Raw genomic sequence first — 26293 nt, 5'->3', positions numbered from 1 at the left:
AAGCACGGGCTGTTACTGGAAATGAACCAGCAAGAACTCGCTTGAAACCAGCAGCTTGTTTTGCTGTAGCTGAGTTTATTTAAATCATTACTGAGACACATAAATACAACACCTGACAACTCTCAGCTTATACAGGTCTAAGGTAGTTCAGGGAGGGTCTTTTTTTTTCTTTATGGTACCTTGCATGAAGAAATGTACAGTTTTTCCAGTTACTTTATTAAAATACTGCTGTCTGTGACAAACAGAAGAGGGAACGTCCTATTTCCCTTCACCAACACACACTGTGACACATTACCTAAAGGTCTGTTCATTTATCACAACCTCTCACCACTGTCCTCTAAATGGACACACCGCAGATACACGACTTCCCCTTATACTGCATTCCAACATGTGCTGCCACCATACTGAGTTTAGGTCATTCGTTCTACCAGAAAGGCTCTTAGTATTTGTGATTAAAGTTTTACAGCTCTTCTGGCTGTTCAGTAACTAAGAGCACAGTGTTTCCTCTTATGAGCTACAGTCAAGTATATTAAGCTGCAGGACAGAAACTGTAGAACACATACGTTTCCTCTGGTTTATGCGGTTTTGAACTGTGTCAAAAACGGCATAAACCATGTGTGGGGCAGCCTGGTTATCCGCTATTGCATCACAATTTCATCATATTGTCTCCAACATTATTATTCCAACAATAAGGGTTTTAATTCCTGGTGGAGTTATTGTGACCTAAAATGGTACAAAAATACTCTCTGAAAATATTACCTTTAAAGGGTGAGGAGAGAATACAAAATGAACTTCAAACAATACCCTTATAAAAGAATATGTACCGCACAGCACAGGATAAGGAGACATTTCTGTGCACTAACTCAGTCTGTCAATAAATACTGCTGAACTTTGTCTTTGGAGTCAGTCGTAATTGTTTCGAGACACCCTTGTACCTTTAGGAGGTGCTCCAGTTTAAACTCAGGTCTCACAATGAATTATTTAAGAAAGGCATGAACTAACATTTCAGGAGGTGAAATGCTTTTACTTAAACTCCCAGACATCCTGTGTGTTGATATAAGTGAACTGCAGCAGGTTTGTCAAGTCAAATTATACCAAACATACGAGGAAGACAAGTTCAATCTGGCCTGGGCGGAGCATCCGTGGCTTAGGAAGACACTGAAGTGACCATTCTACATACCAGACAATAGTCAGACCCAGGGAGACAAATTTGCAGGATCCCGACTGATAACAACTGAATCAGGCCCTAAATGAAGCGAGCACTTTCACATGGTCACAGAAGCGTGGGGGCCTTGCTGGGGCGCCCCAGTGCTGGAGGGGATTTGCTCCTCAGCTCTTTGCTCTTCAGGCTGACGGGCTGCGCCACCATCAGGGCCGGAGCAGAGAGGTGGTGGGCGGCGGCCTTCTGCTGATGAGCACTGTTGATGTAACTGGAGATGAGGAGGGTGATTTCCCTGATCTGTTGACGATACAGAACAAAAGCTGGTGTTTGTTTGCATGAATTTTACAATTCATGCACAAATCTGTAAATTTGTTGGAATCAGAGGAGCAGAGCTGCTATTATCACTCCTCCAACATTTTGTAACATTCAGGATGTTTAGATTTACTGAAAACACATCCAAACCATGAATACTGCATATATTGGTAAACGCTACTGGAGCCTATGAGCTGTAGCTATGTGTAGAGCTCCCACTGACCTTAGAGGCGTCCATAGCAAACAGATGTTTCTCTGTGGGTTTGTCTTTGCTGGTGTTGGAACCAGCGCTCTGTCCCACCACCAGCATGAAGTCCTGTTTGCAGCCTCCAAACGTGATCAGGTTCTTGTACGGCTGGGACACCAGAGGTTTCTGAACACACAGAGGTTCATGTTATGACGATGTTCTGATCAATAGAGTGTGTTTGACAAAAATGTGCAAACTATGCAAGAAGGGAACTAAAGAGGCAGGCCACTAGAGTCACTCGGTTTTTGAGTACGGCCTGTTGTAGGTAGATTTACTCATGTGCTATACTCCTTTGGTTTCTTAATGATGGATTTAACTGTTCCGTGATGTTCAGTGTCCTGGAAATGTTCTTGTATCCATTCGCTAACTTGTGCTTTTCAGTTGGATTGTTGTACTTTTTAGAGATCTGTCCTTACTTTGACATTAGAGTTTTTTTTGTGCATTTCCTACACTCTTCTAGCTTTTTAAATGAAACGCTGCCTCCATAATCATTGACTTCTTAGCATCAAAACACCATAGTCCAACTTTTTCTATTCAGCTTTTCCTGCTTCACAGGCTGCCAGATGTGTAAATAGAGTTTCTGTTACAGCTTACGATGCAGTTGTGCTCCAGAATGCTGACACCATCTTCATGCACGGCCAGCCAAACACGAACACCCTGCTCTGGAGAGGGAGTAATGGACTAAAAAGAGAGAGAGAGACAAGACTCGCCTTCATAATGCAGCACATTTGAATATAGTTTGGGGAACACTTCACATACACACAGACTTACCTCTGCTTCAAATAGTTTGGCACCGAAGAAAGGCCACTTCCTGGCAACAGTCAGGTAGATCCTGACACACTCAGATGAACTTCGACCTCTGAGTGAAGCCCAGCGGGCAGAGAGACGCTGCAGCAATTGTCTGAGAGGAGGGAGACGGAGATGACAGTATGTCCATCATGTTAACTTAACTACCACATTCTGTCAGTTATTCTCTTTGCTCTTGTTGTGGTCTGCACGAAACCTTGAGCTCCACACTTCACATCTACAACTACAACCAACAAAAGCCTGCAGCTGTCCTGCTATTCTACGGGATAGGATCATGTGGCCTGTCTCTCTCAGCTGCACCAAGCAGAGTGGGAGCAGGGGAGTCGGGTTAACAATGGTTCACTTGTACCTGAAGCTCAGTGGATGGAGGACATTTCCCTGCTACGTTGAGGAGGGGGAGGGGGTAAACGGGTTTGATTAGAAAATCAATGTGGGATATTTGAATCCCTCCTTTTATTACACTTGATATTGGTGGTTGATTAGTTCTACATTTCGATTTCCACAAGATGTTATTCAGCTCAGCGATGATAAAGGCTGATTATGAAGATTCTGTTGCAATAACTGGTGCTTTTCCAGGTGTGGTTAATTTGATACATTTTTCCCCATCTGTTTTGAATGTGCTTGTGCTGCCTGAAGCTGAAAATGCATTCTGGTCTTCAGTCCTCATTTGTGCCAATTAAATTTATATATACAGTATATATAAACAAAACTTTCCACTGAGATATGACAGGACTAGATTAGAATAACTGATGCAAAAACTGATTACAGCTTTTGTTTGCTCAGTACGATGACAGGAAATTAAGAAGTTAAGTGCCAACTGAGTTAACTGCTAAACTAACTGAGCAATGTCTTATAATGGAAACCAACGTTTACAACAGTGGCAGTAGATTATGACAATATAACTGAGTTATACAACAGTAGAATTAGTCTAAAAAAGACAAGGGTCTGGTGGCAGCTACTGCGTTTCCATACAAAACATGACAGACATTATCTAAATAGCAATCACAACAGATACATACATATGGAAGTAGGAAATGTGTGTAGAATGAATCAGATCCAGTTTTGAGAATGCTCCAGTACCTGAGCTGCTCCTCTGATGTGGCTCTGCGGTAGTGTTTTGGGTAGAATCTGTCTAGAACCTGTTTCAGTGTTTGGTTGGACTTGGTCAGGGCTGATCCAGGAGCTGAGAATGGACGCTCAAAATCCCCAAACTCCACCTTAGCACACACCCAAATATAAGGTCGGGTTGACAAAGAGCAAAACACAATGTATTCCTCTTACAATAGTGTGTGAATATGTGTATTGGAAATGGCAGCGTAGTGTCAAATGATCCCCTGGACTATTAGTGCAGTGTAATTTTCCAACCTGGGCCAGCAGGGCGGCCATTTCCAGAGCCAGTTCCTTGTTGACAGGAAAATGTCCCGCTACTATAGCTTCATTGGTTTGATAAGCCAGCAGCAACCTTTCCCTTTCTGACTCCCCCCTCACCTGCAGAGAGAAGTACAGCCTGGGAAAGGAAAGGGAAAGACCAAATACAGAGAGAAAATGTGACAAAGAGAAGGAGAGAGTGGTTGGGACACAATACTGTTACTGGGACATCAGTTTTGAGTTCTCTGCAGTGAAAAATATTGTAGGAATTAAACAGTGAATGTAATATATTCAACTATTTTCCTGTAAAGTGTAGTATTATCTGATAGTCTCTGACCTCCTGAGAAACGTTGTGACCTTTTAAAGCTTTTGTCTTATTCTTTGTACCAAATTGGACATCAACAAAACTTTTTTTAATACCAGTAGGCGTGGGAACAAATCCTAATGACAGTCTGAATCATGCTCACTAATCATCTCTGTGCAATACAGAGTCACTATTGTAACTAAGTGAAATGTTTTGACACACAGGAGAACACTCCTGGTAAACGTCATTTCTGGGATGTGCAGCATATGACACAGTACATATTGTAATTTGAAGCCACAGGGCTGGCCCTTCTTACCTGTTCTTGTAAGTGAGGCGGACAGTCCTGGTGTTTTCACACTTGCCAGTGTGCTGCTCCTTACTGGCCTGCTCCCATTTGGAGATTATGTCACAAATCTGCAGACGAGAGATTACTGTAATAGGAATATAACACTTCCTATTTTCACAAAGCAACAATCGCATCAATAGCAGACTCACCTTGATTCCTCCCTGCAGACAGTGTTCCAGCTCTCGTCCTGTAGGGTCGTCAGTGTACAAGCTGAAAGCAGAAAGTCCATTTTTCCTCATGCCGGTGTCCTGGTTGAGGCGAGACTGCAACTCGTCCACTGTGGTGGAAGCATCAAAACTCACCACCTGTGGAATAGGGGGTCAAAACTTTGATGCTGCACATGAAATTGACTGTAATGGACACGCATACTGATTTACACATTTGACAACACTAACAGTTCAGTTGCACTAATAGCTAAATCCTAACATCAACAGGCTAGTAGGAAATGTCTAACAGGTGGATTGTGTAACCTTACATGGTGACTTATTGAAATTTTCAATAAGACATCTGCATTGTTGTTAGACTGTGCAGGAAATTAATGAGGTCAGAAAACGTCTCAGGTAAAGAACATTACACAGGGGTTTGAGGATTACAGCCTAATCAGTGACTGCCTCTGACACTTAATTGCATCCAGTAATTTCACTTTCATAAAGCCACCCCATAACAATATATCTGAATACTCATTACTGTATGGTGCAGTATACCTGGTTGGATACTTAGATGGTTTTGTCTTAACTCACTGGTTTTATTCACAAAACAACATTCTCTTTATTATAACAGTTTTGTTTTATGTTTTATTACGATATGGGTAGCACTGCGGAGGAGTGGTTAGGTGTGTTCTGCGTTTGCATTTTCAGCCCCGTTTCCTTCCACAGCAGAGCAACATGTAGTAAGCCTGACCGGTGACTCAAAAACATCGCTGTGAATGTGTCTCTTTTCAATGACAGCAGTGATCTGTTCCCTTCACTTATCCTCTTAGGATAGGTGGTATAGATAATATATGGATTATAATCTTTTTAGTCGTTAAAAAGGTTTGTGAATGTGGAGCTGCTACTAGGTAACTTTCTAAGCTATGATCTAATTACTTCCTGCATCATATACAAAGAGAGAGACAGAGAGTCTCAAAAGCAAACACATACCCAGGGGAACACCCGCTGTGTACAGGTAGATAGATGGGTGGATCAGTAGGCTGCACAGTGAGCATGCGCGCCTCGAACACATGGTTACTAGTCAACCAGTGAATATGTTGGTAGTTACAGGCTGTGATGTAAGAATGCAGCAGGAGGATTATCTGTCCTTCATTCTGCTGCATTGTTATTACCTGGTAGGTATTGTTGAGGAAGTGAACAGGGACGCTGAATGGCAGCGAGTGGTGATAAGGATTCCTCAGCAGTATAGAAAGAATCTCCATACGGGATGGCCTTGCCTGTCTCTCCCCCTTCTGCTGCGTGCGCTCCATGGAGCGCTGGCAGTAGATGGCATACTTTCCCACTTCAGTCCTGAGAACAACAGGGAGAAACTGGAGAACTGGTATATAATTGTATATAATTATTAAAGTAAATGTGTTCACTAGATGATGTAAGACTACCAATCTGTATTAAAGCTGCACTATTTCCTGTGGAGTTTGCAGGTACTGGGAATAAATCGTGATAAGATTCTAGTTTAGACAGCAAGTAAACTTTGCTTTCCAAACTATTTTACTAACACTGAAATCACCAGCAGCGGAAAATGTCTTAAACAAAGTGCTAAAGGTGCCCTTAAAGATATTAAAGGAAAAAGGTATCTTCTGCCCCAGTACCTCAGATTACAACAGCAGCCTTATCTGTATAGATAAGTAGTGACAGAGAGTTGAGTGTGACAGCTAAAAGAAAAACAAAAGCTCTAAGAACATGAATGTTTCCTGACCTGAAACATAAGCTCTGCTTTGTCAGTTTCTAACCCTGATACAATATAAGGTGGTGGTTCCTCCTTTTGTAGTAAATGATGGTTACTTCCCTATATTTAAACACAAGAACGAATTAAGTTTGGTTATTGCTTTTGGAAATGTTTTAAATAGGGAAGGAACTCTGATTTGAGCATAGGAGGCAGTTATCAGTTAAGTATGACATTAATACAATTATGAGCTAGTTCCTAGTTGTAGCACCCTATTAGCCTTACTAAGGTTGTTCAGTTACTTAGAGGCTTCTTTAGAAAAGTCTTCTTTCTACTATAAATAAATAAATAATTAATAATTGTAAATAATAAATAGTTTTAAATAAAACCTGGACATTTTATTACTAAGTGCCCTGTTAGGCAAAAACCCTGCAAGCCTCTGTGCTGGTGTTTAGCTGACCTACATCAAGAGAAGCGGTTAGCAGAACAGCCAATTTTTTGTCTAAGATCATTAGTGTGTGTGAACTGGCCAAGAAAAATGTGGGTGAGGCCCAGGAAAGAAGAAAACGTCGGTATGACAGGAAGGTGAAACGTGAAACATATGTGTTTTCTCCAGGAGTTTAAGGTAGTGGTCCATTTGACTCTTCTGTTGTATTGAGCCTACACTGAAGGCTCAATACAACAGACCGTATGTGACTGAGGTTAATGAGAGTAACTACTTCAGATTGGAAGTAAATCTGGAATAATCTTTAGTTTAAAACACTGGAACATTAAAAACAAACAAACAAACTTAATTCTTCGTTTTTTCCTAATGCACCTCGATGGCATCTTTGCTTAGGCATTCCCTGAATGGTAAACACCCATGTCTTTCAAGTTCCACGCCTTTGTTTATATTCTCAGGCTTCACTAAGCTCTTCAAGACACACAGGTAGATAACACATTATAGAGCTGGTGGCTTCACCAGCAGAGTCATTTTCCTGTGAGGAGTAAACTGATCTTAATGTAAGGACCAGAGGAGTGACACAATGTTCAACTGAACCAGTGTTTGTGGCATCAGCACATAATGAAGTACAGAAAAACTAAACTGACTTTATGTAGATTTTCCCTCAGGTGTACCTGAGGGTGATGGGGGGTTAACAGCCAAACTACATTACTGTGTGCAAGTACAACTTGCACAACAAGAAGCAGTGACAGGTGTTAGCTTTGTGTAATGTTGAGCTTTGGCACAGCAGGGAATACCCCTGAAAGTTAGTAAGCTGGTCTGGACATGTTGTGTGAGATTTGATTCGAGATCAGAATGACAGGGCTCATCATGTTTTAAGAACCTGTTGTTTCCAAAAGAGCATTTAGTATAATGTTTGCTTCTTAATCCATATTTTCTTAATCCATACACTTCTCATTTAACTATAACAGATGATACAACAGAAGATAATTATCTAAACAGATCTTTAGGTGGACTCTGGAGACTCTGTATGTATTCTTGTGGTGGTTCCTTTAGTGCCCTCGTCCTTGGTGTCAGCATTTTGGCTGATGTTGTTTTCTCACCTGGAGTCTCCATGTATTTTCAGGTGAACCTGGAGCAGCCAGAGGAACGGATGCTGGGGCAGAAATAGTCCAACACATAAGGCTAGAAACTGCCAGCCCTGAAGAGAAACACACAGACACACTGTTATCTAACACATTTATTAAAAACTGTTACACATGAGAAAAACAGGGAATGTGGGGAAGAAAGCACCAACAGGTGTTTACTGTATCTTATTCTTGTTTTGTTGTGAATAGTTCTGCAATGAAACAGCCACAATTGTAACTATAGTTGGTTTATGTTCATTCATTTAGAATATCACAAAGGAGACACTGTATTGTGCTGTGACTCATTCTGTTGTTGTGTGTTTGGCAGAGATACAGTCACGCTTAGGCATTTTACATCTCTTTTGAAATGAAAAGTAGTGCTGAACGTTAAACGTTAATTCCTGCCCTCTGTCGGTGATATGACTGCATGTGTTACAGGTTTGTCAGGTTATTGGATAATGCCATTCACATGACTACATGGTGACAGAGAGGGAGGAGTCTCTGCTCTCTGAAAGCAGGTGTGGAATAGAAACCCATTTCTGAGAACCTGAAAGAGCTAAGTTAATGCAATCTGATTTGGTAATCAAAGTCCAGAGCCAAGGTAACTCCAAAATCATCTGTTAATACAGACAAATAAAAGAAACAGTAAAATGCTTTTAAACTGCTTTCATTTGGATTTTTTTCAAGCAGGTTTGATGTTTACTTAATCTGTAAACAAGGATGATTCTGCTTTGCAATGTCAGTGTTTCTAGTAAACTAGTGCTGCCACCATGTGGTTAGATTACAAACCTGCAGTGGTCCTGGATGGCCATGCGGCTGCCTCCTGCGGGTCTGCTTGATGAGCTGGCAAAAGAGTTCATTCTGCAGCTCTGGGTGGGCCAGACACACCTGCAAGGCACTCTGGGCAAGCGAGACATGGTAGTCGATAGCTGGGGCATCAATGGCCACATTGATGAAAAGCTGACAAGTCTGAGAAGATGTGATGTGAAGAGTTATATTCAATGCCCAGCGAACAGCAAAGTCAGCTAAGGTTGAAATTACACAGAAAACTAGTGTGTAGTACCAGTGTATCTATAACAAGTATATATGTTTGTGTACCTTGAAGAGTTTAATAGCTTCTGTTTGCAGGGCTTGAGAGGGCAAAGTGGTGAGAGGAGACGACAGAGCCTCCTTACTCAAACACAACATGGGATGTCTCCAGATCTGAGAGTCTGGAAGACACAGAGAGACAGGCAGTATTTAAACGTCTTACTAATGAACGAAAAACAACATGCTTTCATGTGACGGGACAAGCTAACACAGAGGGAAAGACACTCCATGCTTTAGTCAAATAAAGGAGACTGAAAGTAGCAAAACAAATAAAGAAATAAAAGTTAGAGAAGACACATTTATTATTCACCTGCTTTTACATTTTGTATGTAAAAAAAATTAAATTGACTAATATGTATTTTAAACACTTGACTGCTTTCTCTATTTTCTACAGAAGGCCTGAAGGAAGAGAAACACGATACAGATTACTCATGAAACATTGTAAAACATAAGGAACATAACAATATTATTTCCCAGAAATCTGACTTAAGGCTGCAACTCAAGGAGGCAAATTCTTCATCTTTTATTAAGCAGGAGTAATTGAGCAAGGAAGAGCGTGTTGTTTAATTGTTCATGCAGTTTGTAGTGAGTAAACTAATTAATAGAGGTTTTTCAAACCTAAAATGAATTACAGAGATGTTGCATAAGTGATGTAAGACAGGCCTTCTTCTAATTAATAGTAAACCTATCAGGCTATCAGGCACAACAAAAAGAAAATCACTTTACTCACTTGGATCTCCATCCAGTAGGAAGAGTTTTCCCACCAGTTGTTCAAACTCAGTGCCAACTTTTCCCACTGTGGTTCCTGCTGCCACAGATAGGTGGTACAGCCAAGAGTCCTACAGAGCGACGCATTAACATCATTGAAACCAGAGGTGTGTAGAGCACAAAAGAACATCAAATAGACCTTTACAACTGAGTTCCAGCTTAGCAATCAGTTAAAAATCTTTTTACATACAATACTTCTGCTACTACCTGTTACTATTATTATAGTCTTTACATTTTACATTTGTGGCTCTTAGCACTTCCAAAATGCAACTGACCTCCCCACTGTATATATGTTCATAGAGTGAACAATGATAGAGATTTAGGCTTCTTCATCTGCAAACTGACATGTTCAATTCATCTTAAAAATAAGTGGAAAAAAAAGAACTTAGTGAGAGAGCATTTGTGAAGATGTTGACCTCTGACCTTTTCATGGAGGGACTCGATTAGTAGGTAGGTTGGCCCTTGCTCCTGTGGATGGATGGCGATGGTAAAGGATGCAACCTGTAAGTCCCGCCCATTAACCTTCAGGTCATCATCTGAATCCTGGGATCTGTCCACCTCCTCCACCCTGGCCTCCCACAGCTTAATCTGACCCAGAGGGAACTGGGAACACAAGCACAGGTTCACATGTTAGTGTTGTTATATACAAGTCCATATTTAGGCACTTAAACTGATTAAGTGACCCTAGATTAATCTAAAAGAGCATAACCATACCTTGTCTTCTTGGCTGCGGAAATAGTACAGAGTTTTGCCAATCAGAGCACACCACACTTGCTTAGAGTATCCATGCTTCACCTGCCATACAGCAAGAACAAATGTCAGAAACTGCAGTGAATTCACTGACAAAGCAGTCTGAAAGTATGTGAAGTATTAAATCTAGTCAGAGTTTGGATTTGATATTATAGTGTTAACCAAGAGGTGTTTGCATGACAAAAGCGAAAACATTAAGAAAACGTCAGCGTTTCTGAACATGAGTTTTCATTTCTTTCGTCAGTGCAGTGTCTGAGGTTGTGTTGGTATGCTGCTGCACCTTGATGAGCAGTCCCTTCATGGCAGGACGAATATCTGGCTGTGTGAAGAGAGGACTGGCAGCTTTAACCCTCAGCACGCTCTGCAGCACCTGGAGCCACTCCTCCAGCAGGTTAGGAGAGTCAGCCTTCAGGTAGTACACACGCTTCCCCGTCACTATCTACATGCGACAATAACAGCAGATGTGGGGGGAGGAAGATGTGAAGGGGAAGCAGAAATCACCAGAGTTATCCACGTTATTAGTGCTACGCTGTCTCCCAAGTGAAGTAGCCATGATGTGACTACAATTCATTTGATAAAAGAAGTGTAAAATGATGATGACAACTAGTTAGAAAACTAGTGCATTGGAACTCTTTATTTTAGAGTTAAATACCTGGAGTACTTGTTTTCCATCTCCACGGGCAATGCTGCTCGTGGCGTTGACCTCGATCTGACCCTGTGGTTTTCTGATCACATCACTCTGTGAGAAGATGATAAAACTGAGCTGAATAAATGCATACATTTACTTTGCATACACACAAATGCACACAGTTGCTTAATACCAACAATAACAGATTCAATGACAAGGACTTCAACAAATAGTCCTTATTTTAAGGACTTCACTTGAGCACAATACAGTGTCATCAGTCAATACAGTGAAATAAATTAAGTAAAAACCCACAGGAGACTTATAGTAGAGCAGCTCTCCGTCTTTGAGGACAAACCAGCGTCTCTTCCAGGTTTTCTTCCAGGTCCTTACCATCTTTAGCAGATAGCCTGACTTCTCCATCGGCTCCTGCAAGATACAGCACCAATTGTGTTTATGTAATGCTACTGTTCGCACAATGCATGAGGCAAAAGCTCAGAAATACGTGCTTGATCTTGACCATCAATTCCAACTGTGTTGAGACTCCTTGAGACTGGATTACCTCAATATAGCTGCAATGTTATCACTTAAATAGTTGAGTGGAGCACAAGAGCTGATGACTCACACTTTTGCCGTTGTTGCTGGCCGAGGAGCAGGTCTTGGGGAGTTTCTGCTCTGGTTCAGAGCACTCCGTGTCGGTGGAGTAGGCATCAGGTGGGATGGCGTAGTCGCTTTCTGATGTCATTGAGGACATGGACACAGCTGGAGGAGAAGCAGATAGTGCAGCATACAGTGTGATCACACACAGTTACAAAAGATTCTGCTTCTATTTCTCTGAAGTAGCACATAGGACCAATAACTCTAAACTAAAGTATTAAAAAAAAGGAAGAAAGAAAAGATCAGTGCTCATCAACATTACACCACCAAGTTCAACAGTTTTCCTTTTACTAGCTATAGGAATTTCAAATAGTCTTCAGACACAGTATATGTGTGTTGTACCTCTCTTGAGAGAGCGCGGGCTGCCTGGGGTGCTATTCTTGCGGGAGCTAGAGGAGGTGTGGGAGCTGCAGATGGAGCCCTCCTCCTCTTCTGAACTAGACGATTCCTCAGAGCTGGACGACTGATCTGAGAATGGGCTGCTGCTCAGTAGAGTGGCTTTCTGCAAAACAGAAGACACTAATGTCAATGTCAATACGCAGCTGGTACTCATACAATGCAAAAGTGAATGTAGATCCAAAGATATTAAAATAACTGACCTTATGTAGCAGCACAAAGAATTTAGATAAAGTTCATGAGTGACAAATTAAAGAGAACGGTAGCAGTATTCTGTGTAGTGCAAGTTGTACTTACCCCCTTCAGAGTGGTGTAAACAGGTGTAGTCATGTTTTTATAGATGAGGGATGTGTACATTACAAAAGCAGGATAGGAGGACTGCAGGGAGGGGTCTGCAACACAGATTACAGTTGAGTTAGACATATTCAACACTGTAACCAAACTCGACCTTGACACAGCTAATACAGCCCCTTCTATTTCCTGTCTTACCTTTGCTAGCAGAGTCTGTGCAGGACGTCTCAGACAGTCTAATTCCTGATTTAGCCACAGCATAGATACGACTCTCCTGTGGGAAAACATACTTAGTCATTAATATAAAAAAAAAAGCACTTCAGATCCAAACATTAGGAAATGGCTCAGTATACATACACACTGCTGGAAATGATGTGGTAATATTGGAATCCTTTTTCAAGATAAGGTTTATGACTTAGTGGGACATGCACTCTATGTTCGATGTTGAGCTTCTAGTGTCTTCTACTACACAATTGCTAGATTATTATAAGTTCAGTGTCTTGTTCAAAAAGCAACAACCCTGTAGTTTAAGGACAAGGACAATTCTAGATGTAAATTATGATTATTTTAAAGTTTTAATAGAGACTACAGTAAACAAAGTAAAGTAAAGTAAAGTAAAGTAAAACTAATTTAATACAGCAATACTCACTGTAAGAATTACCCAACAGATTGTGGGCTGATAATAAAGTGTTGGAGAATCTTACCCAGGAGGGCAGCCTGTGTAAAGGAGGTGTTGGAGGTTTGCTGCCTGGTGCTGAACTGTCAGACGCCTTCTCTGAGCTCATGTCTGTCCCAGGTTGAGGTGAGGGCTCCCAGGATGCCATGGTGGATGTAACTTGTAAGCTAGGAGGGACTTCATGAGAAGTGTCTTTGCCCATCTCCATGCCAACTTCCTGCTCCTGGTCAATGTCAAGGTCCGTTTCCTGTGGCTTGAGGGGGCGCAACATGCTGAGGGCATTACGAGACTGTCCATGTACTGCCTCAGTACTGATTGGTGGCTGACTTAGGTGTTTCTTGGCCAGAGACACATTCATCAAACCAAAACCTGTTGGAGTCCGCAGGCGCGGCTGTTTGGGCGAGGCAGGGTTGTCCCTTTGGTCCTGGGGAGGGTTCGGTCGTTTAGGTGTGAGGGCTGGTGTAAGGATGGGGCTGGGAGTGTTAGGTTCGCTGGAGGAGGAAGAGGAGTCAAGTCTTTGGGACTGGAATCTTTTGTTGAGCTCCTCAGAGGTACAGTTCTCCAGTTTAGCCCTGTGGGCCTGCTCCTCCACCTGTTTACACTCTCCTAGCATCCCATCTGATGACCCGAGCAGGCTGAAGCTGGGCCGCTCGGTTCGCTGCATGTCATCATCAAACAGAGAGCTGCTGTCATCTGAAGCAGTCAGGTAGGTCTCACTGCCGGGACGACTGAACTCCAGACCGCATGCTCGACCTCTGGCCTCACAACCTCCTCCTCCCTCCCCATCTGATGCAGCACTAGAGAGCACTGAGGAGACACCCCGAGACACTGATCCACATACGTTTTCTCCAAAGTTCTCTGATGCAGTTTCGTCTTCCAGAGGAGAATACAAGTGTCCGGTCGAGTCTGGTCTCTGGATTTCGCTGTCTGTCTTACTTCCCTTCTCTACCACAACACAAGCAGGATAACTCATTCAACACGCAGTATGAGTGACAATATATATATTTTACTATTTAGATTACATTTCAACCGAGCTGTGGAGCAATTCAAGGTCCTAAAGCTGAGTTATGGTCACTTCACATTTGCCATATTGGTATCAACAATCTCAAGGATGTTCCAGTGAAATTCTTTGCCCCATTCTTCCTTATCTTAGCAACCTTACAATAGTTTCGATAGAATATTTTGAAGGAAGTAAACATCTGCTTAAACTCTTTCACAAACCACTCTCTAGCCGTCGAGTTATATGATATGAGCAGCTTCACAATTCTTTGAGTGACATAAATTGTGTTTATTAGTGAAACTCCTTCCCTAAGATGCCGTAGATATGACCTAATGGCTAAAATGTCTCAGTCCCTTTCCATTTTCCACGGTGAAACCATGTCTTCTTGTGTCCAGTTCTTTCCCAGTGTCTTTTTTAAACCAAAAAATGTCCTGACTCACTCTGTTTCTGTTTGTATAGCTGTGAATCTGTGGGGACTTACCAGCTTTATCTCTGCCCTCAGTCTCTCCCTGGGTGCTGAGTGTCCTTTGGGAGGGTGATGGACCTACGAGAACTTGGGGGTTCTTGCCCCTCACTTGGAAACAGCCAAACGTCAGACTGCTGAGACGCTGGGCCTCTCCTGGCCGGCATAGGACTCCTTGCCCACCACCACACTTCTGCTCAAAGGCTGTAAACACACAAACAAATAGCAGATTCTGTGTCTCCAAAGCTAAGTAAGTAAAACGGGAACTGTGAGACAAAAACAGATAACTCGTCTCAAGTAAATGTTAAAGGTTCTTACCTTGAACTTGTTTCTGTAGCTCCAGAATCTGAGCCTCCTGCTGCTTGTTGGTTTCTCTTAATGCAGCGTTCTCTGCCTCAAACTGAAGAATAAACAACTGGGAATGATGGAATATTGATGCCCCCGACTCACATTTTAGCTTCTTTTCCATCCACACTCAGAAAACTCAGACCTAAACAAAAAGCTGTACGTACCTTAGTTAGAGTTATTTATGTTGACCATAACGCAGTCACGTTTATCTAACTTAATAGTTACATTTATGTTTCCATTATGGTGGAAACTCAGCAGCCTTACTTCCATAACATAGCATAAATAAAATGCACTTGTATCTCATGAAACACAATTTCCTGTCCAGAGCACCCAGTTTTTTTTCCTTGACTTATTACTTAGATTTTTTGCTTGTCTTGTAAGTTGCTTTGGATACAGGTGTCTGCCAAATGACTAAATGTAAATGTAAATATAAATCTAACATATTTTTAAGTTCTTCTTCTTACTTAATCGTTCAACAAGTTAGGATTTCTAGCTTAAAAGTTACATCCCTATTAAATAATTTAACTTTATCTCTTTATCTCTATTTTAAGTTTATCTAACTTTTAAATGACAAACTCAGCTGAGTTATGTTCAACTTACATAACTCAGCTAAGTACAACCTTTTGTTTAGGTTTCCTTCTTTGAGTGCACATAACTTGCTTTGGGTATAATTACTGTATAACAAAAAGCACAATTAACTGTTTTTACCTCTGACAACTTTTGCATCACCCATTCTTTGATCTTAGCAGCTTTCTTCTCCACTGTTTTGGCATCTTGAAGTCGGTTCTGTTTCTGGTGAAGGAAGATGAGTCTGGATCAGACCTGCTACTCTGTTCCCCAGCTCGGCTTCCTGCTCTGACTAAAATGAATCTTTTAACCAATATGTCCTCTTTATCAACTGGTCGAGGGACAAACCCTACTGTTGGAGCCATATTCTACCAAGGTCTGTACAAAACTTTGTGCTTTTACTTTTACTTTTACTTACTTACGTTACTCCCAGTGACTGATAAATAGAAGTTTTAAGTTTAATTTGCTTGAAAATATAAACATTTTGTTTAAACAGTGTAGCTACCTTTCTCTCTGGATGAACACATCCAGCCACAGAATATTTAGAAAGACAAATTACGGATAGAGAGAATTGAAGATTCAGTGTAAAAATGAATCAGTAAATTTCAATAAGGATGTGAATGTGTGTGATGTTGCTGCGGAGATGAATATGTCTGTATTTACTGACTCCTAACTGTAGGAGAACATAGATATAGGTTCATAAGAAGGTCTGGAGGCTTGGATTATGAGACAGGGAATTTGCTGTTCTTCTTCAGTGTTCCTGGTCAAGGGTTACAGTAAATACTTCACAAGAGTTTCTTTTTTTTTCTTTTTGTCTGGAAAGACAAACTACATACCACACCTCCCTCTATTGTTTTGTGCTTGGAAAGATGGGGGTGGGGGAATCTACAAGGAGTAAATCTGCTGCTGTCATGACATTACTCATGCGTATGCATTTTACCTGCTCCTCCAGCTGTTGTTCCAGATGGGCGATGACGTCTTCCTTCTCCTGCACTAAGGCCTGCAGCTCCTGGCATCGCTGAAACATACGCACCTCTGAGTCTCCAGACTGACCATCTGGTGCGTTCAGTTTCTCCTCCATCCACTGCACCTGAAATCATCACATTTACACACATTGGGCAGATAGACACGTGCAGAGCAGAGGTAGACATGCTTCTGTATGAATCCTTACCTGCTGATGTGCGGTAAACGCTCGCTTTTCTGCATCAATCACCTGGGTCTCTAATTGCTGAATCTAGAAAAAGGACGACACATTCATTTTCATTTTTCTTTAATTTTAACATGTAAACATTTCTTTTAATTCCATTTCACTACTTTCACAGCTATATACACACATTACACTGTAACACTTAAATCATCCAGCTTTACAGGAACCTTTTTGTTTCCCCAGCTCTTCTGACCAAATGTTTGTGTACACATGGAGTTGAAATATCAGCTCCACTTCTCTCCCAAGCCAAACACAACAGCACCAAATAAAGAAAAAAGAGCTGCATGCAAGCGACGTAATGAGAAGTCAAGATAACATTGCCTGCAAAGAGCAGATGTTTGTCAGCTGGTCTTTGACATTCTTCACTGTATGTGTCTCAAAAGAATTTTAAAATCAGACTTATTGACATATTTTACATAAAAAAAACAAAACAAAAAAAAACTCTGGATCCCAAAAGGACTAGTGTAAACAAAGGTTTTGTCAGCGTCAACGTTACTCTTCAGGATCCTCAGACAGGTATAGTAACATTATAAAAATGAAGCAACAGTCCAAAGACAAGTTTCAGGCTAACGGGCTCGAATATAACAACTCTGAAATGAGCTAATCGATTTTGAAAATGCAGCCTACTGTGCTGTGCCTTTTATCAGTTGATCTTAGTACATGAGCAGAAGTTTAAGTTTCCACTTAGACCGTGACACAGCAGCCATACAAACCATACAGCAGCAGTGAAAAGAAAGCGTGAGGCAGACTCTGCAAAGAGCGTGATAAGGATGACTGTTACTGAAGGAGAAAGAGACACAATATAACGGCAGTGTATATAGTTCAGCGAAGCCTTAATTCCAGAAAAGATTGTATGCGATTTGAAGTGAGCGTGAATGTTGCTCAAACAACACAAACAACTAAACCCCACCCCGCCTGAAATGTATAAATCCCCCCTTTGTGAAGAACTTAAATGGGGAGTTGCCCCTGACACGGCCTGAAACGTGAATTTCAGGCCGTGTACCACAACAGCTCAGTAAGGTTGACACTGTGCTGACTGTTTGTTCCCAAATAGTTCTGGCATAGTTTGGAGCTGCGCTTGAGGTCACTGTCTTGTTGTAGGACCAAACTGGCTCTGACCACAGAGCATGACGTTGCAAGATGGTGTGATAGCCTTTCTTCTTCAAGACACCTTTTGCCCTGTACAAATCTCCCATTTTCAACAGATTTTTTTCGACACTTAACAAAGTTGAGCCTGAAGACGGAATTGACAAGGCATCTTCTGAGGTCTCATTAGTGTTTCGGCCATTGAGAATCTGTAATGCATATGCTTCTTAAACTAAATAGCCTGCTTGCTTAGTTGTGCACTAGGGGGAGGGGGAGTTTTGAAGAAAGTAGCTTTGTAGCTGAACGGTTAGAGTGCATGCCATGTACCTTTTTGCATGACACACTCCTCACCGCTGTTTCCTGTCTGGCTCAGAACAAAGACATTTCTAAGTGACCCCAAACCTTTGAACAGTAGCCTAGTCCAGTAATCCAGTCTAGTTTATATTGTTTCAAAGTAATTTCAGTTATTATAGTCTCCTTGTACTAGAGAATTAGAGCACTAGGAATTTACTCTTAACTGTAAAACAATCCAGCAGGTGTCCCTACCTATAATATACAATCGCTAGCATCAAATTCATTGCATAGTCAGTTGTCAAGAAATGGTTGCTGATTGATCTTGGTAATGGATGATTTTGTTTACAACATCTGTACGTCTGTCTCTCAACTGTTAAAACTGTTTTATTTCCACAGAAGAGCTGCACATTGGACCGTTATGCAGTTATATAATGAGCATGAGGTGTCACATCTATTACAACCAGCCCTTTGTGTACTTCAGAGCAGAGCATGTGGAACCTGTTAGGAGTGTGTTAAAACCACAGAAACACCAAAAGGTCACACAGCTTTCACGCACTGCAGCACACAGGTACAAAAAGACACACGCAGGGTTATATAGACAGATAATGGCACATACACAAGACATGCAAACACGTAATAAAGAAAAAACAAATAAACAAACAAACAAAACCTGTGGGAATTAAGGAGAGAGATGACTTTTTGAGCAACATGCCTCTGAAATTCCTCAGCTCAAAGTGACAGAAGCAGCAGACAAACCAGTGCCTTCTGAGGAACTCTTTCAAACATCAGCAGCTTTAAGGAGGAAAATATGCAGTGATGTCAATGGAAGTTCTACAGCCACCATCATTTGAATATTTTGGTATAATGTGGACACATGTGATCGAATATGCGCATACATATTAAATTAGATTAGAGAAAAACAATTCATGTTAGGAAACGTGGGGAAAATAATCATCAGGACAGTCAGGATATGACAAAGTCAAAAGAAGTGATCTTAGAACCAGGCGTAGTTTATACATACTCAAAGCTATATGACAAAAAAATTTCTACGTGACCCCAAACTTTTAACAGTAGTCTATGTCTCGTCCAGTAATTTTTGAAACAAATGAGACAAATTTCAGTCACAAAACAATAACAACAATCCCACTTTTATTTCTAGGTGTCCACAATCAGACAATCAAACTTTTATTATTAACATTACCTAAGAAAATATTAATATTTGTACAATTATGTATGTTGTTTCAAGACTCGCATTCTTTGCAGGTTTATTTTGGTTCCATTCAATTTTATTTGCACTCCTCCACCCACATTCCTACAGGCAATTCAGCTTTCCTGCTACTTTGACTTGTGACATTGTTATAAGAATGGAAAAGGGTGTCCAATGTAGCCCTGTTCCTCACACTGTAGTAATTCACACATACATGCTTAGAGCAGGAGCCCCTCTGTTTTATATCCAAACTATCTAAACTGGCATCAACGCTGAGGATGCAGCCGTTAGACACTGGCATGGCCTGGCTCCAGTTTTCCATCCAGAGACCAGGAAAACTGGACCAAGCTCAGTCCGAAAACAGCCACACCCTGCAAGAGACACTCACTATTTCCATTGCACAACGTTTTTTAGAGTAGAAGTAGAAGCAAGACCTCTACGGAGACACTGCTGCACTTGTCATTTCAGTGTGTCATTTGGAGAATGTGATTTTAGGCATGAGATTTTATGACATTATGTCACTGTGTGTCCACAGAAATGGCTGTTTCAGTATGGCTCCTGTTTTAAAGTTATAGTAATGAAGTTTATCTCTCTGTGCTGAAGTAAAAAAAATTGATACATGACTCTTCTAGTTGAATTCTCTTGATCTCCTTCTGTGGTCATTTTGATGTAACCACAGAAACACACAGATTACTCACAGGAAAAATAAGCATTTGCCAGTTGGACTTACAGCACATTTATGTTCTGATCAAAAGCAGACATGAAAACGGTTAAACTCACAAACACACAGCACACTCAAACACACACACACAGGCTCTCTCTCGCTCTCTATATAGATCCTCTTCTGTACCACAAACGACAAACCACATGTGCCTCTCTCAATAGCAGATATAGCATCTGGCAGAAAACAGCAAGTTAATTACAGGGCATGTATAGTATAGGGTACATTTGGAACTGACACACACTCAAGTCTTATACGCACACCAGACATAACAAAATATAAAAAGCCATAAACTCATGTCGTATGTAGGCGATATTCTCCTGTTTATCATAACTGAACCTTTGTGTTATATAGGATAAACCAGGTCTGAGTGTGTGTGATAGACTGTGAAGCTCAGTTAGGATGATAGTGAGAGGTTAAGGTTTCCAGTGTGGTAACTTTAGGGTCCACTCCCTGCACCCTTGTGTACTTCTGCTGCTGCGCACATACACACACAAACACAACCTCTTCCTCAACCCCAACAGCCGCTGAACAATACTTTATCACCTCTGCAGTTGATTCCCTCCTAAGATTCATCATCCATTCTTGGAATTCCACAACTGGAGCTCTGTGGCCAACATCCCCCTGAACTCCGTCCATCCCTCCCCCCATCACTCTATCTGCAGCCAGCTCACAAAGCCTCACTCTGTAACTGCTGCGACCCACAGGGCTTACCTACAGGTTTAATACCAAACAGATTAAACAAATTTATTTGAGTTAGAACTCACTCTTTGCCAAATAACCTCATCATGTTACATCAAATTCTACAGTTAATTGTCAAATATGCTCAATAACATGACAGCTGGGGACAAACAGAGGGCCTAACTCTCCTCAATAACAAAACTCCTTTGACACACAAGGGAAGGATACAAGGACTGGGCTGTATGCACATAATAACATAAAAACATGCATGTGTAGATGTACAGGCATGAATGAGTTAAAGTTAGCCATCTATGTAGTGCTGATTAGGCAAATTGAGAAGAAAATTGAACGTGGATGTGTGTGCTACACAAATTTTCACATTGATCTCTATCTATTGCTAAAATGTATAGCATGGTTAGAATTTGACATCCCATGTGTTAACTGACTGATATTTTGGATCTGACCTGTAATTGGTCCATACACTCTAGGTCCATACATACTCTACTAGGGCACCAAATGTGTTTTCATCTCCTGCTAAAACTGAAAAAAACTGAAACAAAGAATGTGTGAACTTTTTTTAAAGATGTCCTCAAAGATTTTAACATAACTGCCACAAGCACGGTGGGGAAGTAAGATTTTCTGAGGGTGTTTTTTTCCCTCAAGGGAGGGTGTCTTGAAAAGTCTGAAAACATCCAGAATATCAGACCTTGATGATTTAACCTATATTTTACTTCTGTATTGGAAATTCAAGATGATGATAAGCCACAGCAGCACAGAACAGTTGGAACCATTTATCATTTGCATTATTCACTCTATGAGAAAATCTGGTTCGTTCTTTATTCACAGTTTTTAAGACATGCACAGCGTGGCAGAATGAAGAAAATGTCAGTGTGTGAATTGGGCTGGAACGAGGGAGGCTGACTGAATCAGAAAATATAACACACATCTCTTTGTCTCCATCAACAGATGTGTAGACTACTGTTAGGCTGCAGCTCGAAGCTGTGCTCGCCAGCAGTGAAGTCCCTCCCACGTAACAACACACACATTACCCCTCTCTGAAAAATGTAGAAAGTTAAAAAAGTTTTGAAATGAAATGCATATATGTGCATAGCTGACTAACTGTTTCAGACTGCAAGCTCACTTCCTGTGAAACAATCACGCACACACATGCATACACACATACTATTTACTAAACTGGGTATTTCCTCCCTTGGGAAGCTTAATCTTTACACAAGGCTTCATTTTTTTTTCTCTGTTTCTTTTTCTTCCCCTCATTCCCTCTTCAGCCCCTCACACATAGCTTTCTAGGATTTGAGCAATTTGCCAAGTCTACATGGATTCACATTAATCCATTATCAATTTCTTAGGGTTAACATTTTTAATTTGGAACCAGGATGTTTTACAGTAAACATATGTACATTTCATACAATATTCTAAAACAATACTGAAGATCATCCGTGAATGAACACCAACCTGTCATTTATAACACCAAAGTCCTGGACAACAGTGAGAGAGTAAATCACCACTAAAAATTATTTCTCTTTAGCCCCTCTTCATCTTTTTTAGAAGCCCACCTCCACAGTGAGATATAAGGGGGGACTTTGCAGTGACGTGTGTACGCCCCCACGCAGTTTTAAAAAAACAAGATGATGTGGTGATAGCGAAAAAAACAAACAAACAATGGATGTTAACATGATGAGCTCACAGCATCCGGAGGTCAGTGAGCACAAGGAGCAGGGTCATTCTACAACAAAACAAATCCTGAGTGTAATCTAAATGCTTCCAAACTGGTCTAACACTGTGTGTATTGACAATATCTGACTGGAGAATTTCAGAAGCTTTTTTCAGAAGCTGAACTTTAGTTGAACTCTGGATCCTTGGGAACTAAATAAGGGATGTACCGTGTGGTAAAGATAAAAGGATTTCTGCTTTCCTTACAACAAACACGGTGACCACATACCAAAGTTTACTGAGCAAAATAATGTAATACAAATTAAATGCTGTGAAGCGGTGACACCAGTTTACACAATACAGATGAGGAAACCACTCTCTACTACTACTAAACTAAGACTAAAGTAGAAACTGGTGAAGTTCAAGTGACTCTTCTTGAAAACATATTGCTTGTTTTTTTTTTAGTTTACCAGTGTTTTATGGTGTTAAGTGGAAAACGGTTCAAATGCAGTTCAATAAAAAGTGTCCAATAGGATGGATCAGTCCAAAAATATGCAGCAGAGACTTTCACATGTGCTACGTGGGCTGCAAAAACCCACCAAAGCCAATCTTTCTTCCACGTCTCTCCGGGAGTTTGTTTAGCTGTCCAGCTAAGCTTACTTTGACTCTGTAATTGACTGGAGCTAGGTCAATCCCATCATGCAGTGCGTGGCGGAGCCCTGTGGTCAGACTGCTGTTTACATTAGAGCTCTAATCAGCATCCCTGGAGAGCAGCTTCAGATCTAGGCCACTGAACAGTTTGGGTCGGCCCAGTGTCAACCAGCTACAACTCTCTGTTTGACAGTTGATGTCCTCCTGTACTTATGAAGACCATATGTGGACATTCTTTTGGTGCAATACTCAAATCTTCTCAGATCTCATGCTATTAAATGATGTAGCCAAAGTGTAGGTTTCTGTAGGTGGTACTGACTTCTCCGACTGCTACTGGAACCATCCTCTGCTTTTGTTTATTGCTGACAGTTTCTAGTAAGAATGGTTCGGACACTTTGAAACCCAAACCATTTTTCTAATCATTTCAGTGAGTTCAGCAGAGGGAACGATAGCACTAATTAACAGCTACCCATTCTTCCTACTGTCCCTGCTCCATCCTTTAGCTTGTGCCCTTAAATGCATCTTGGAGGACACAAGGAGCGAGGAAAGAGCAACCACAGGTGTTTACTAATGGAAAGTTTCACTGAAAGGCAAAAACAACCTTTAATGCCTGGTTACTTACTGATCTAAGTGATCTGATGGTTCAACAAATAGATTATTGCTTAAACAAGGTACTGATGGAATCATAAAAAACTAAAATTTCTTTTCTTCTTTAATAATTAAAAGACAATGAAAAGATATTTATCCAACACCATACCTACAGCCTTTTACAAACCAATTATACTTATTTTTGCCAAAGAGTTATCTTTTTTATTTCTCCTTCAAAACTTCTTTGTTATTTTAGTAAACATATTTTGGTGTTTTTTTCCCTGATGTTAGCCATAGACCTCTAACCAGTACATGCTCAGCATAATCACTTTTTCCATCACACATTCTCACTAAGATTCAGTGAGTGTCATCGACTGATGAAGTGAATACATTTCACTTAAACTAACCTTGTCAGTGGTGAGTTCTCGAATCTTTATTATCTGCATCCTGAATTTCATGAGCAGAGCCTCCAGGACCATACATTTCTCTTTCCAGTCCTCCTGGCTCATGGTCTCCTCTCCATCTGCCATACTGGCTGACCCTCTGACACACAAACAAAGACAAACACACAGTATTGAGAGAAAAAAATATATGTGCATAAAAATACAACAACCTTCAAAAGGCTTCCTGTGAGAGAAATCACTTTTCATTTTTCCAGAGAGTGCCAGTTACATTTAACCATCCTTGGAGTCAGTGTCTTCCTCAAGGGTGCTATACAATACACAATAAAGACAAGCAGCAATTTTTAGCTGATGATAAACATCATTTACTCATATCCCACAATTGAAATACTGCAACTCAACATACAGTAACAAGAAAAAAACTATATTCTATCTAAATATATAGGGTCTGTTTTTGTACAGATGTTTTGCCACCACCAGCACCTGAAATATTCCAGGGTTGAGTCTAGTTGGACCCGTGTGGGCAGTGGGCGTACCTCTTAGCTCAGCCAAACAGGAAAAAAATCCCACTATTGCTCCAAAACACCTCAAATCCCTCCCTGGAACGGACTTGCATCACGTTTTCCATGGCTATTGTTGGGGAAACAGGCAGTAAATATAGAAAGAGAGAGTCATTAAAAATATGATAGAGACAGATGAGGATCTCTGATGGATGACAACGGCAGTAGGAGGAGGAGGAATATGACAGAAAGAAAGCCTGGGTTTCTCTTCCAAGTAATAACCTCTCATTACCAGCCTGGCCTGCACACAAAGAGACTGCAAACATGTGTGGAGGAAGGCCATAAACTGGTTTCCACTGGCTTATTTTTGGTGCTTGTTTGCTGTGGTAAACACTGACGAAGGCAAGAAATTAAAAAAAAAAATCTAACCCAGCAAAAAAAAAAAACAACAAAGGAAGACAACAGTGATTTCAGAAAATAGTGTTCATATTACATTATGTATCATATCATAAATTAGGCAGCTACGAATATTAGCACCTTTTACAATTAATTATTCTGTTAGTAGACTTGTACAGTATGTATCCTAACGAAAACAACAGCAATAATTTTATTATATGACTAGTTGATATTGATATTGTTAGAATATTAAACCTATTTATATGAATTGATCTTTTGAGAAGTGAAATGTCTGTCTGTATATGATTTGCAACATTGATCCTATCCAATGAGAACAAATGTAATTTTTTCTGCAATGGAGGACATAATTATTCTGCACACTCATCTGTTCCTCTCCTCCGAACATCATTCCACCGTGATGATAAAAGGATGTGGCTGGTGGAAAACATTAAAGGACATATGACCCCTGACCTGTGACTCTCAGTGTCTCTTTCTCCCAGTGCTTATCCTTCTGCTCGACTTCCTGTTGACTGAAGTCATTGTTGGTGTACAGAGACAGAGGACAGGAGTGCACTGAGATGTAGTGAGCCATTAATAGACCTAATAACCTTATTACTCAGTGTTCATGTATTAGAAATGAAGACTTATAACATGTGGACATAATCCACTTCGTACTTAAACATGAACCGTGATGAAAAACGACTTACTGGAAGCAAACTAAACACAGAGTAACAGTTCTTCAGTATTCATACACAGACTTAAAGCAATACAAATGAGCTTGTAGTACTTCTCATTTCATGTATTTCATTGAAATATTTTGTTATTCAATTTACAAAAAAGTATACAAAACAAAAACATCTTCTAAAGTTTAGGGCTAATATGAAACACCAGCTAGCAAAAGCTACAAATATTAATACAAATATTACAAACCTGTGAAGCTATTGGTGAAGGCAAACAGTATATAAGTATTCAGTTACTTCACCAACATCAGAGATTTAACAAAACAGCCAAACAGGTATTCAGCTTTAACTTTTCCCATCAAAGAAGAAAGCAGTGTATGAATCATAAGAAGACACATTAGCTTCAAATGTCACTTGCACACTACACTTTTCGACGACTCCTATTTAACTAGAAATCAGCTATTTTCATCAAATGTCTCGACTTACCCTTGAGAATATTGATAGGAAGACACTTTGCGAGGTATTTCACGCCATGTCGACTCCAGCGTCTATGTATTTGTCATTATTTACGTGGCTCGAGTAAACCCAGCGAC

General features: G+C 40.7%; 1 protein-coding gene across 5 annotated transcripts; it reads right to left on the bottom strand.

Moving 5' to 3' along the window:
• Positions 1-62: 62 nt before the first annotated feature.
• On the bottom strand, positions 63-26293 carry plekhh2 (pleckstrin homology domain containing, family H (with MyTH4 domain) member 2). 5 transcript variants are annotated; one of them, XM_026356028.1, is made up of 31 exons: positions 26187-26293; positions 24661-24754; positions 24131-24266; positions 16789-16851; positions 16558-16707; positions 15759-15842; positions 15021-15102; positions 14721-14906; positions 13268-14184; positions 12762-12837; positions 12570-12664; positions 12219-12378; positions 11845-11981; positions 11535-11648; positions 11247-11333; positions 10875-11033; positions 10559-10639; positions 10268-10447; positions 9807-9915; positions 9086-9198; positions 8777-8956; positions 7964-8061; positions 5868-6045; positions 4696-4851; positions 4517-4614; positions 3894-4035; positions 3609-3745; positions 2493-2622; positions 2316-2402; positions 1698-1847; positions 63-1459 (listed from the first exon to the last, which is right to left on the bottom strand). In XM_026356028.1, exons 3-31 carry the CDS (start codon positions 24251-24253, stop codon positions 1274-1276), a joined length of 4458 nt encoding a protein of 1485 aa, XP_026211813.1. In that variant the 5' UTR covers positions 24254-24266; positions 24661-24754; positions 26187-26293; the 3' UTR covers positions 63-1273. The 5 variants fall into 5 exon arrangements, with proteins under 5 accessions (XP_026211813.1, XP_026211814.1, XP_026211815.1 ...); XM_026356029.1 differs by lacking the exon at positions 24661-24754; XM_026356030.1 differs by lacking the exon at positions 26187-26293 and having other exon boundaries at positions 24661-25117.

The sequence above is a fragment of the Anabas testudineus genome, chromosome 15 (assembly GCF_900324465.2).
Source record: "Anabas testudineus chromosome 15, fAnaTes1.2, whole genome shotgun sequence".
NCBI classification, from domain to species: Eukaryota; Metazoa; Chordata; class Actinopteri; order Anabantiformes; family Anabantidae; genus Anabas; species Anabas testudineus.
This window is presented reverse-complemented; position numbering and strand designations above follow the sequence as displayed.

Coding starts and splice junctions, on each gene's coding strand:
- plekhh2 (XM_026356027.1), bottom strand. CDS start 24,373: ATGAAAAGTGATTTCTCTCACAGGAAGCCTTTTGAAGGTTGTTGTATT. Junction 12,838..13,267: donor TACACAGGCTGCCCTCCTGG/GTAAGATTCTCC, acceptor GTTTTCCCACAG/GAGAGTCGTATCTATGCTGT. Junction 11,334..11,534: donor TGCTCTACTATAAGTCTCCT/GTGGGTTTTTAC, acceptor ATCTTCTCACAG/AGTGATGTGATCAGAAAACC.